Source organism: Callorhinchus milii, unplaced genomic scaffold (assembly GCF_018977255.1).
Source record: "Callorhinchus milii isolate IMCB2004 unplaced genomic scaffold, IMCB_Cmil_1.0 Scaffold13, whole genome shotgun sequence".
NCBI lineage: Eukaryota > Metazoa > Chordata > Chondrichthyes > Chimaeriformes > Callorhinchidae > Callorhinchus > Callorhinchus milii.
Window position 1 is genome coordinate 8,607,875 of NW_024704754.1, and position 13,711 is coordinate 8,621,585.

Genomic DNA, 13,711 nt, shown 5'->3' on the forward strand with positions numbered 1-13,711 from the left:
AAATGTCCACAAAGAAGATTTAGTATTAAAATATTACTGAATACAATAAGCAAATATGTTGATTCACATTCTTTGCCTATCTGGATAAAAAATTCAAAGGAGAGTTCTTGTTGTTTGATAAGTTTCAAACACAGAATCGGGGATCTCAATGTAGGTGAAGTCACTGTTTGTTTCTGCATATGATAAAGGAGCATGGGCAAGAATTAATGCTCTTAGAGACCAAATACTTCAAATGTAAAGTTTGACAGATCAGACAGTTTAAATGAAGGAATAATAATAATAATCCTTGCATTTGATATAGTGGAGGTGAGACATTTCAAAGCACTTCACAGGATATAAACTGTAATAACTGTATTTTAGAAGTGAAACACGGCAGCCAGTTGCGCATAGCAGTGTCTCACAAACAGCCATGGAGTGACCAATTTGTTTTTGGGGGTGGGGGGAGGACACTGGGATAAACTCCCTTCTCTTTTTGAATAGTACCAAAGGATCTTGGATCTTTAACATCCATCTGAATAGGCAGATGGGACCTCGTTTTAACATCTCATCCAAAGGATGGAAACTCAGAAAGAAAAAGGAAATCAAAGTAGGATAGATAGAACAGTTTAAAAACAAAGCAAAAAGATAAAGGGGACGGGATACAAGAATGGAGAGTGGAGTATATTCTTATGGGATATCAGAATTGTGTCAGTTTGCCACTGATATGTGGTGCTGGCAGACAATGTCTTCAAAAGTTACCATTGCAATCGGGAGATGCAGTATGAAAGGGAAGAGAATGAAAAGGGAACAAGGGCATGAACAGAGACAAAGTACTACATAATCTAACAATTACAAGCACTTGCTCTTTTCTACTCGTCCTACAAAACAATCCTGAACAGCTACTGCATATGACAACAGTTCTGCTTCTTTCCTTCTTTGTCTAAAAATTAAAAGTACACTTCTATAATAATAATAATCCTTTGCATTTGGCACAACATGTATGAATTAGAAAATCTCAAAACCCTTCACGGGTAATTTGCCTAGTGTAGCAACATCTGCTTACAAATACAGGATACAGATTTACACATTGGATTCCAAGCCCAGCTATGAAAAGTAATATCATTTTATATCAAAGTAATATCATTTTGCCCATAAATATACAGTCAATTCACTTTACAGTCTATTCAGTGAAGCACTTTGAGACGTCCAGAAGACGTGAAAAGCCTATATCAAATGCAAGGATCATTATTATTATTATCCTCCAATGCCAGTAATGAATTTTCTGCTCAAACATGTTCATCAGTGGTATTAATATAATGAATGGAAAGTTAAGGACTTAAAGGACTCCAGCTGTGAACTCACAACCACGGAGGGATTTTATTGATGTAACCAAAGGAATGTTTGAAGGCATTATTGTGAAAGGGGCTTGTTTTTCTCATTATTCATGATCAACAATGGTTTACTGCAATCTTGTATTTATTAATCTGCAAAATACAATGTTTGCATGGAAAATAACAAGTGTTCGGATTAAACAGCAGGCGATTAGAAATTCTTTTTTTAATATATAGAAACAAATGAAAACCTTATGGAAGAAATATTATAATTACAAAGTAAATAAATTCACTTTAAGTTATAGTTAACACTTTAATCGCTCAAAATTAACTGTGCAGCCGTGATTTCCCTTTACTTTATCTCTGGGTGTGGATAAGGTGAGTGTGGATTTGCTTCTTGTTCTTTTAAATATCAGGTCTGTAATTTTACTGTCTAACCTGGTCTCTTCGGTTTACCTTAGTTATGTAATACATCTATGTGACTATGCATCATAGAATGCTATGGTCAGAAATATGGAGGTGCATGAGTGTCTCTAATAATAATAGTAATATTAATCCTTGATAATTTGATATACTGCCTTATCACGTTGTTGCGATGTCTCAAAGCGCTTCACAGAATTATACTGTAAAGTGAATTGACTGTGGGCGAATATTTTGTGAGTGAAAGTATACATTCCATGGATCCAGCACCTCTAATGCCTTTCCAGTTAACACAAACTTCCTCATTACAGACTGGAAATTAGACATTTTAATAAAAAAAATTAACAAGAATGTTATTCCTTTTTTTAAAAAGAAATATAATTCAGGTGCGCACTTTCTAAAAAGTCAACCAAAGCAGTTTTTCTGCATTTCATTTCCCATTACTAATGTGATTGATTAACGTCTGTAACTCTTACTAACCAGGATAGATAGCAGCAGAAGATTATACCATTACAACGGGAGGACGTCCCAAGGCGCTGGACAAGTCAGTGTTTTGGACCCAAGCTGGGGATCGTGATTGGGGAGGGTGGAGGGCATGGGGGATAGAAGGTGAACGAAAGCATGGTCGAAGAGGAGGATCGTGAGATGGGTCTTGAAGGAGGTAAGGGAGGGGGCAAGGCGGAGGGTCTGCGGATGGTTCCAGAGGGTGGAGCAGAGTGGCTGAAGGCCCACCCACCAATGGTGGGGCGGGGGAGGCGGGGGACGTGAAGCAGGCCGGAGCTCACTGAGTGGAGGGAGTGGGCAGGTGGTAGGGGTTTAGGAGGTCGCTGAGATAGGGCGGAGTGAGCCATAGAGGGTTTTGAAGGTGAGGAGCAGGTGAGTGAACTGTATACACTGTGTGATGGGAAGCTAGTGGAGTCGGGCGAGGATGGGGGTGATAGGGTCACGGAGCCTGGTGGAGGAGAGGACACGAGCTGCAGAGTTCTGGATGATCTCTTTAATTTGAAAAATTAAAAGATTGTTATGAAGAAAGATTACCTGCAAGAGAACGAAGGTGCAATCTTTTCAAAGTGGCCATACTGCTCCTTTTAACGGCTCATAGAGAAATTAGAGACTAAGAAAAAGGAACTGAAGATGGGGAGGATCCAGGGAGGAAAATGTGACCATAAAGTGAGGATTGAGGGAAGTCCACAATTAAAGGAAGTTCACAAATGTGTGTTCAACGTGGTCCTGGCGTAACTAACCATAAAGTTAACAAATTTAAGTTTAATGGCTGGTTACTCCAGGACCACATTGACACCCTTACTCCATTTTCTAATCTTGTTCGGGATCCCATTCTGTCTCTGTGTAATAATAATAATAATAATCCTTCCATTTGATATAGCGCCTTATCAGGTATTTGAGACATCCTAAAGCGTATCACAGAATATATTGTAAAGTCTAGTATCTATATTTTGTGGATGAAATGCGATAGCCAATTGCGCACAGCAGTATCGCACAAATAGTTGTGGATTCAGTGACTAAATTATTATTATTTTATTTTGAAGGGATTATTATCCCCAGAAAGCGATCCGCCAATCAACTAACAACCAGATTCCTACTTACTGGTAGGTAATCAGAGGCGTGTTGAGTAAGGAAACTTGCCTAAGGTTTCACCTTGTCTGGGAATCAAACCCAGGTCATCTTACTTGCGAGGCGAGCGCGCTAACCACTATGCTATGGGACTCCACAAGTGACAGCCAGCATAGTATAGAGAGAGCGTCAGCCATCTGTCTACTCCAATACAAGGCAAAGGAGTTGAAATGTCTTCAGGAGAGAAGAGAAAATTGGCTACACAAAAAATAACATGCCAATACTCTCCAATATAGTTCATATATGGAGTGAGTCGTTACTGATCAGCTAACCTCAAGCAGCGCTCCAGCTCCTATATTTGTAATGCTTTGAGAGATTTGTCAACATGAAGGGTGCTATAGAACAACAACAACAAAATTACATTTGTAAAGCGTGTTTCACGTTGGGAGGACATCCCAAGGTGCTGAACAGTCAGGGATCAGGACCCGATCGTGGGGGGCAGGGTTGGTATGAGGGAGGGCAGAGGTTTTAGGTGGGCAGCTGAAGGCACGGTCAAAAAGGGGGGTCTTGAGTCGTGGCTTGAAGGAGGCAAAGAAGAGAGCAAGCAAAGGGATTGTGGGATGGAGTTCCAAAGAGTGGGGGCAGAGAGGCTGAAACCCCGGCTGCCGATGGTCGGGAGGGAGACCTGGAGCAGCCTGAAGCCTGCTGAGTGGAGGAAGCGGACAGATTGATAGGGGTTTAGCAGGTCAGAGAGGTAGGAGGGGACAAGGCCATGGAGAGTCTTGAAATTGAATTGGTGGGGGGGAGCCATGCTGAAAATTCGAAATGTAATTAAATAGAATTTTCCAGTATTATTAATTAATCTGGTAGGTTGCCTATATCTTGCCTTTCCTCTTTGAATCAAAGACAAGTTTCAAAAGAAGCCACAGTTTGAATTCTTCCATTAGTTCCACTTTGCTCAAAACGGTGCACTTAAAAGAGGCATTAGACAGGCAACACTCTGCAGCTGCAAATCATACAGTCATTTGCTCTCATGTGCACGCTCTCATTTCAAATTGTTTCCAAGCTGTTGAGCTGTTTTGAAATTAAAATGAGAAAGGTTCTGAAATCTATTTCAGGGCGCACCATTTATTGTCTCAACGTGTTTAATCTCCGAACTCTTAGTATTATGCATGCTGAATATAAAATATTGCAATAGCAAAGGTTTAAAGAAAAGGCTATCATGGAATCAGTACATTTAGGGTTTGAACAAAAGATCTTAAAAGTAATTGCAATCCTCAACGCCGTAACTGAACTATAATAAGTTCAAGACTATGTATTCAAACAGAGAGTTTACTCAATAACAGTACATCTTAGTGGACTATAGAGGAGGAAATGCAATTGATTACTGTTTAGTTAGTATTCTCTGAATGGCAATAGAGAGAGCATCTCCCTGTTCAAAGAACAATTTCTCTGGATCACTGTGTTTGTACTTTTGCTCTTTTATTATCTTTTGCCACAGTAATGTCAAATTTGAAAAGCTTGTTATTGAACACTGTATATAGCACAATAGATAGAAAAGTCAAATGGAATTGGCATGTGCTCTGTAGTTTGACTTTTAAGAATACTCATTCCTGTGAATGTGCTGTTTTTGTTTTTCCATTAACTGAACCATCTTCCTACCATGTCCTTTGAGATATTCTAGAGCAAGGATTTTTACAGGATTATTTGTAAACTGAACAGAATGTTTCTCTATACAAACCAATGAAATATGAGAATGCAACCATTTTCATATGGTCTGGCTCACACGTGGCCGTAAAAAATTTTTTTTTTGCCTTTCATAGCAAATTGGATTTATAACCTTAGGTGCTCAGCTAATTAAAGTACTGTAATAAGGACAATCGCAAACATAGGGCTCCCAGCTCTTGTGAGCTCTCTGTCATTTCTAAAAAACAACGAGCCATCAGCAGAAAGATACCAAGTGGGAATGTAATATTAAACCGGTGGGCTGTTCATTTCACCAGTGAACTGAATAATGAATTGAATAATTTATTTAAGCTTCGTACTGAAAAACAACCAAAAACTCAAGCATGGACTTGAGAGCAGTGGAGGTAAGGTTAACAATAGATTTAATTGCTTCAGACAGAGAGCGGTTGTATGTTGAATGTACTATCTGGGGAGGCGGTGGCAAGAGATTGTGTCAATAAATTCAAGAGAGAAATTGAATAATTATTGTGCAATCGAGTGGATTGAGGGATTTGAGTGTCGGGAGGGTAAACAATTTTTTTTTCCTATGGGACTTTTCTGATGGACAGAAATGGTCTTTCTTTCCTGTACATTTCTATGTTCCTAATTTCATTTTCCATCACTAGCTAAACAATTTTGCTGTATATTGTGCCTAATACAGTGGAGTGTTAAAGCAATAATTCCCTCTCAGGGTTCAGATGATGATTTGAAAGCACTCAAGCTTCACTGCCTGAATTATTTTGTCATCTGAACTTTGATAGAATTATTGAGGTTTAGTTTACTACCATCAGTCTATCTTATATGTAATTTCAGTGTTACTCCGCGTTGTCTATAATGTGATTTATTTAGTGTTGTTTATGGGTGCTTCATTTTATATTACGCCTTCTCTTTTTAATAATAATAATAATCCTTGCATTTGGTATAGAACGTTATCATATCTTGTAGACGTCTCAAAGCGCTTCATAGAATATACTGCAAAATGAATGGACTATATCTATGGGTGAAATGCGGCAGCTAATTGCACGCAGCAGTCATGGATTGAGTGACGAAATTATTATTATTATTTTTTTGAGGGATTATTATCCCCAGAAAAGTGATCCACCAATCGATTAACAACTGGGTTCCTACTTAATGCATGGTAAACAGGCCTGTGGAATAAGGAAACTTTCCCAACTTTTCACCCTGCTGGGAATCACCCAGGTCCTCTCGCTTGCAAGGCATGTGCTCTAACCACATTTTGTATAATTCACAAAGATCATTCTTCTTATTATTATTTTCATTATATAGAGGGTTTGTTGCGAAGCAAACAAAATGCTCTGTGTGTGTGATACTTAATTATATCACTGAAAGTCAATTTGTGTTACTATCTGAGATATCTGTACACAATACTATTTTAAATTGCTTAACAGCAAGCAGCATAGGTTCAAATGAGAAAGTCTAGCTAAACAAATAGGTTTACTTTGAAAGGTTCTGTACAGATCCTCTCCTGTGAAGATATAGCATTTAAACTTCAAGGTTTACTTAAGGAAGGATTTTCTACCACCAAGCCCACTGTAGCAAATAATAGCATGTTTTCAAAACATCTACTCACTTATGTAGAATTGTAATTGTAGAAATGATTTTTCTATTTGTATATTGATGAAACTATATACAGTACTGTGCTACATTACTATCTCTATTATCTCTAAAAACAAAGCAATGGCATCCAGCATTACAACAACAAAATTACATTTGTGTAGAGTCTTTTACGTTGGGAGGACGTCCCAAGGAGCTGGACAATCTCAGTGTTTTGGACCCGAGCTGGGGATCAGGATTGGGAGGAAGGAGGGGAAGGGGGGAAGGAGGGTGATCAAAGGCATGGTCGAAGAGGAAGACCTTGAAGGAGGCAAGGAAGTGGTTGAGATGGAGTCTCTGCAGGATGGAGTTCCAGAGGGTGGGGGCAGAGTGGCAGAAGGCCTGCCCGTCAATGGTGGGGTGAGCGAGATGGGGGACGTGAAGCAGGCCGGAACCCGCTGAGCGGAGGGAACAGGTAGGTTGGTAGGAGGTTAGAAGATCACAGAGGTACGGGGGAGCAAGGCCATGGAGGGCTATGAAGATGAGGACCAGGATCTTGAACTGTATCCTCTGTGTGATGGGAAGCCAGAGGAGTCGGGCGAGGATGGGGGTGATGGGGTTGCGGAGTCTGTTGCAGGAGAGAGAGTTCTGAATGATCTGCAGCCTATGGAGGGAAGAGTTGGGGCCTGATAAACAGGAAGTTTGCATAGCCGATCTTGGATGTTATCAATGTGTGTATGAGGGTCTCAGCGGCCTGCGGTGTGAGACAGTGGCGGAGCCGGGGCAAGTTGAGGAGGTGAGGGAAGGCAGAGTGGGACATGGCATAATAGAACATTTTGATAATGGCTCTAAATTTGCAATACAATAGAAACACAAAGGTTCTGCTTACTTTGGAAATAGCTGTCAAAATGTATAATCATTTAGTGTTTACTTTCATATGTTATGCCGTTTTGGTCCTTATAATTTTAAGAAAAAATATGAAAGCAAAATTCTGGACTGCAAGATTGTCTTGAAGCAAGCTCGTGAAAACAAAGACAATATTTCACCTTGGGTGCTGAGTAAACCCAGCAATAATCACTTCTAGCAGATCATGTTTATAAACCTATGAAAAGTTAATTAAGTCAAAGCTGTGGACTTAGACACCAACCTTTCAGTCTCCCCTTTTTATCTGTTTAAAGATAGACTTGTCAGCTGTTATTTTAGACAAGGGTGTTTCTAAAATGGTTCGTGTACTTGAACGTTTTCAAGTCCAACCTTTTTTAACCTCTATCATTTGAACCACAGCCTCTATAGCATATTCAAATACATTGTCCTTGTTTTTATGTAAAGTTGGTCTAGTGTAGTGACCCGTAGTTTGCGTGATAGTAATGCAAATTACAATGCCATTATCCCTGATTTTAAACACATTCTGGACTTGATAGCTGACTTTTGTCTGCTCGTATAAGTGCATTAGTTAAACAGACAGCTGTCTGAAGCCAGATGTTAAATATGTTTAGAAATGTAAAACAAATTGAACGACTGAAGAATTATTGGATAAATCACCCACGAAAACTGGTGATTAAACTTTAAGATGACTCCATGTTGGTATATAGGATATCAGTTTTCAGATTATCATTGCAGTGTTTCCAATTAAGTCCCCTACAGAGTCTGGAACTTAAGATATTTACCATAGCAGACAACCGGCCTGTAGAACTGTCTAGCTATTCTTCTGCGTTATGTTCATGATCAGATAACATATACATTTCTGTTGGGGGGGGAGTCCAGTTATCTTTTATTATTTTATTTATAACTTTGCTCCAGTTATTATTCTTTGTACATTTGCCAAGTACCCAAACTTGGGGAAAAGGACAGCCCAGGAGTGGAGGGGGATTCAAGAGGTGAGGAGATAGGGGCATGGAGGCCCCAGAATTATTTGTGCCATCTCTGTGTTGATCTACGCCCCAAAGTTTTCGAACTCTCACCCCCCAATCCCTCTGCCTTGTCCCCTCTTTCTCCTCTTTTAGATCATGACTGAAGATCTTCCTCTTCGATCATTCTTATGGTCACCTCCTCCCTCCCCCGGCTTGACGTCAGGCTCCACCACTGTTAAGCGCTGCGATAAACATGAAGGGTGCTGTATAAATGCAAGTTGGTCTGTGACCAGCTAATGAGAGGTGTGGGCCATTTTAATTTTTTCCTTTATAAAATGGATAAATTGGCCAAATGGCCTGTTTCTGAAATGGAAATATTATTCAGTGGTCTTTATCTCCTCTCACCAGCGTCAATTTCATGCATTGTTTCTTACTATTTTTTAAAACGCAGACCAAGAAAGAATCTTAAATAAATCTTTAGGATCTAAAGTAGGAATAGCAATTTTACCCACAGAATACAAACGTACCTTAAACCTACAATAAAATGTTACATTAAGAGAAAAGAAAAATGGGGGGTGGAATAGGGTCATTGAAGGTGGATCGGGTGAGGATATGACAAATGATGCTACACAAGCCGCTGAAGTATTCAATAAGATTTTTGCCTCAGTTTTTAGTAAAGAGGAGATGGGAAATTTATTGGATCTGGAAAGAGAACTCAGTAGTGTTGCAGAGGCAAGTTGTGACATGATACATATCACTACCAGCATGGTTACCGAGCAACTGTGCAAACTTAAGGTAAACAAATCCCAAGAGCCGGATAAATTGCATCCGATGGATCCTTAAGAGAGGAAATTGCAGGAACTCTGGCACAAATCTTTCAGAAATCACTGAATACGAGAGAGGAGCCAGGGGACTGAAGAAAGGCAGATGTTATTCCTATTTTTAAGAAAGGTAACCATAGTGACCCAGGAGACTACAGACCAGTAAGTTTGATGTCCATTGTGGGTAAAATTATGGGGACTCTTATTAAAAATAAGACCATGGAGCAGTAATAAAATGCTAAAAGATAGCCAATATGGGTTTATGAAGGGGAGATCCTACCAAACTAATTAACTGGTTTTCTTTTGACTGTGTGACAAACAAGCTTGATAAGAGTAAGGCAGTGGATGTTGTACATCTTGATTTCAGTAAGGACTTTAATACAGTTCCTCATGAAAGGCTGAAAATAAAGAAATCGGGAATCAGAGGAAGTATCTTGCAATGGATACGTAATTGGTTGACCGATAGAACCCAGAAGGTGGTGGTACAGGGAATGTCATCAGGCTGGGAGAATGTTACCAGTGGTGTTTCACGGGGATCTGTTATGGGATCTTTTTTATTTAACACCTTCATGAATAGGGTCATAGAATACAAAAGTCAGAAGTTATGATGAACCTTCATAAAACACTGATTAGGCCTCAGCTAGAGACTGTTCAGTTCTGGGCACCACACTTTAGGAAGGATGTCAAGGTATTGGAGAAGATGCAAAGGAGATTTACCAGGATGTTACTAGGAATGAGTGACTTCAGTTATCAGGAGAGGGTAGAGAAGCTCGGATTATTCTCTTTGGAGCAGAGAAGGTTAAGAGGAGACTTAGAAGTTTTCAAAATTATGTTCGATAATTCCTCTTCAACCGTGGTGATCTTACCCGTCCGCTGGCTCAGCATTGGGCTCTGTTAAGTGCTCCATGTGACATCAAGGGTGCAATATAAATGCAAGTTGTTCATTATAGAAATTAGGAATCAGTGAAACTATTATGCTAAGCTTTCATAATAGACATCAGTATTAGAAATTGATTGCATTTTTTTTAAAAGGGGGAAATAAAGTAAAGAGTATTTTTTTTATTGAGGATGAAGTCTCTCCCAAGGTGTGCGTGAGATCCAAATCAGCCCATGTAGACCTAGGACTACTGACTCTTGTAAGTAAATTGGATAATTTCCATGTGTATCTCCGGATAGAAATGCCATGCACATTGTGTTCTGGGCACTGTGCTCGCTCCATCTGCCGGACTGGAGCTGACATAACAGCTAACAAAACAACACTTAGGTTTAGGGAGAGGCAGTGGTGCCAAGATGGAGAATAATTTGGTTGCTCATTACTGGAAGGATTCTGTTCATAAATTAGCATGAAAATTCTATGATAATAAGAAAAGAAATGTTAACACCAAGGTTTCCTTCACTCCTTTTATTATTTTACAACTAGATGTTAGTAAACTAGGTGTTACTCAAACGTAATGCCATGTAAATCTGGCATTCTAAAATGACAAGCAAGTAATAATGGTTAAATTGTCTTATTTCCTAATGCAGATTTTTTTCCCACCTGTTGTAAATGATGATTGCAGGTTCATGTGGAACTATGAACTTATAGTCTAAACCAGTTGGTCCGAGCTTTTGGCTGCCACAGGCCGGATTCCCTATTTGAGAATAGCGAGCCACATAAATATTTTTGTGTTTCCCTTCCAGAAACATAATAACATTTACACAGAGCCTTTTTCATGTCGGAAAAACGTCTCAAAGCACTCAACACTGCCAACTGGGCAACTGAGTTGGGGGTGGGAGCCGAGGGAGGTGGAATGGGGAGGGAAAAGATGCCTGAAAGCGTAGTCAGAGTAAGTTCTTATGGACTCGAAAGGGGAGGGAGCGAGTGAGTCAGAGATACTCCAGGAATAGAGCTCCCGAGAGCAGGGGCAAAATGGCGATGGTGGAGCAGATGGGGTTGGGAGACATGAAGCAAGCTGGTGTTTGCTGGGCAAAGAGAACGGCCGGGTTCGGAGGTAGTGCGGGGTCTGGGTGGGGGGAATAATGTACAAAGTGTAGTTTCTCACTAGAGAGACAGGGAGCTTTCAGTGAGGAAACTGCACGTCACCCCACGATCTGACTTGGTCCCCCCCAAGGTGGTGAAGGGAATCTCCGCTCACCTGTCCTGACAGTGAACCATGAAATACTGCCCTCAATTCCCTCTCTCTCTGCTTTCACTCACTCCCTCTGTTTCTCTCTCCCCCATGCTCTCTCTGAATCACTCTCTTTCCTCTTTCTCTCGCACACACTCTCCCTCTTTCACACTCCCCGCTCACATGTTGTCTCTGCCCCTCTCAAACATTCTCCACCCTCACACTCTCTCCCTCTCTCAATTACTCTCACTACTCACTCCCACACACAACCTCTCTCTCCCCTCTCACACTCTATCAATCACTCTCTTCCCCTCTTTCACACACACTCTCAATCACTTTTTCTCACCCCTCTCACACTCCCCTCAATCACAATCCACCTCTTCCACACACTATCTCCCAATTATTCTCTCTAGCTATCCCTCTTCCACACGCACCCTCTCACACTCAATCACACTCTCTGCTTTCTCCCTCTCTGTTTATTTCTCACCCACTCTGCCTCACATGCTCTCTGCCAATCACATTCTCTACCCACTCAATCTCTCTCTCTTCCCTCTCTCAACCACTCTCCCCTTCTTCTCTCTCCCCCTTCTCTCTGCCTCCCCCTTTCTTGCCCCCTCTCCTCCCCTCTCTCAACCACTCACTCCCCCCCCCCCCCCCCCCTCAATCCCTCCTCTCTTCCCCTCCCTCCTCTCTTAACCATTTTTTCTCCCCATCTCTTTCAATCAGCTGCGTGGATCACGATCTGCAATGGCAGGAGCTGGTGGTTGCTAAAAATGCAGTGGATAAGGAGAGACCGCAGCCCCCAGGCCCTCACCCCAGGCTCCCCCCCCACCCACCATCCGGCCACCTCACACCCCAGCCACCCCTATCCCGGCAACACACCCCACCCCTCCCACCGCCTTCTCACCCCAGTCACCCACTCACTCCGGCTCCCTCCCCTCACCCTGGCCCCTGCCCCTCCCCTCACATTGAAGATATCATGAACAAAAAACTAATTCGGAAGCCTCATTAGTAACTTGTTTGATATTTTATTGTGAATTTCTTAATAAATGCATCTTTTCCAGTAATATTTTTGTTTTTAATTTTATTGTGATTTTTTTTAGTGGCGCAGAGATATGTCTTGTGCTCACACTGTGGGATACCTTAGCAAAATGTTAGCTTTCACTGCTCTAAACTAATACTCCAATGCACGGCTGGAGGTATCAGAGGCGTTCAGAGGTGCAGTCCCATTGCCTCTTCATTTGGACATTAAAGATCGCTGGCAATATTCAAAAAGAGAAGTGGCCAACAATCCCTCATCATTGCTTATGGGACATTGTTATGCACAAATTGATTGCCACGTTTGCTTGCCAATCCAAAATCACTACATACTGAAATGCTTCGAGACATTTTGTCTTGGTCAAATGCAAGGTTTATTATAATTGCCGAACATGCTGGGTAACCTACTGATACAAACTTTTATCATTGCTGTTTATCTAAGGATCATAAAATGACTGGAGAATTGTCATTGAACATTAATGTCAAAGAGCCTCGATGGGACCAGAGCACTTTTATTGGGAGAGCAAAACACTTCTTCACAGTTACGGACCCCAGGAACATTCTTCTAACAAATTCACAGCTGGAACGTGCCAGGAGAATAATACATGATTATAGGTAAAGTTCAGCAGATATTGCAGGGATTTCACACTGCCCTGTGTGCTATTTCTGTAATGTTTTCCTAATGTTCCCATTGGTATTGCAAAGTTGGGCAAATCACCATACTAAAATTGCAGTTTTCTCACTTACGCAAGTTTCACATTTGTTTTTCTGTTAAAAGTGCCACTTTTGTCGACCAGTTTCCTTTGTTAATTTGGCAGGAAGAGTGTTAAATTTACTGTTAAATCCTTCTGTGGCTTGAACATATTTTTAAAATGAACTAACTAAAAACAGGGAAAAGAAATTGGAGAGTTGACGTAAACTTGATGGTGATGGGCTGAGTACCCGACTCTTGGTGCTATATTTGCTAACATGGCACATGTGTTTGTAGGCAACAGTAGTCCTTTGAAGAAAATTTGAGTAGCATTCAAAATTAAAGGTTTACAACATCCAGGAACTACCAGAGACTCACAGAACTGCACTTGTTTTCATTAGAAAAAGGAGACATGATCCTGANTTTTTAAAACCGGCTGCATTTGGATAGTAGATGCAAGCAGTTTATTAAACTGGACTGAGCCTAGACTGGAGGACACAAATGTGAGTTAATGAGCCTCAAATAACACACACAGTAGTGGGCATATGGAATAGACTCCCACTAACAACAGTTAATATGTACATCAAATGTTAATGGAAAATTATAGAGCTTCATTTGAGAT

The 13,711-nt window shown here is 40.8% G+C and overlaps 1 protein-coding gene across 4 annotated transcripts in view; it reads left to right on the forward strand.

The window, feature by feature from the left end:
* The first annotated feature begins 1,628 nt into the window (after positions 1-1,628).
* LOC103187226 (sideroflexin-1) overlaps positions 1,629-13,711 on the forward strand; it is a 31,069-nt gene continuing 18,986 nt past the window's right edge. The window contains exons 1-2 of one of the 4 annotated variants that reach the window (XM_042340117.1): positions 1,629-1,688; positions 12,841-13,013. In XM_042340117.1, coding sequence (XP_042196051.1) covers positions 12,850-13,013 — 164 coding nt within the window. In that variant the 5' untranslated portion in view covers positions 1,629-1,688; positions 12,841-12,849. Of the gene's footprint in view, positions 1,689-5,373; positions 5,393-8,708; positions 8,735-9,394; positions 9,415-12,840; positions 13,014-13,711 lie in introns of those variants that run through there. The other 3 variants (XM_042340116.1, XM_042340119.1, XM_042340118.1) reach the window with 3 other exon arrangements.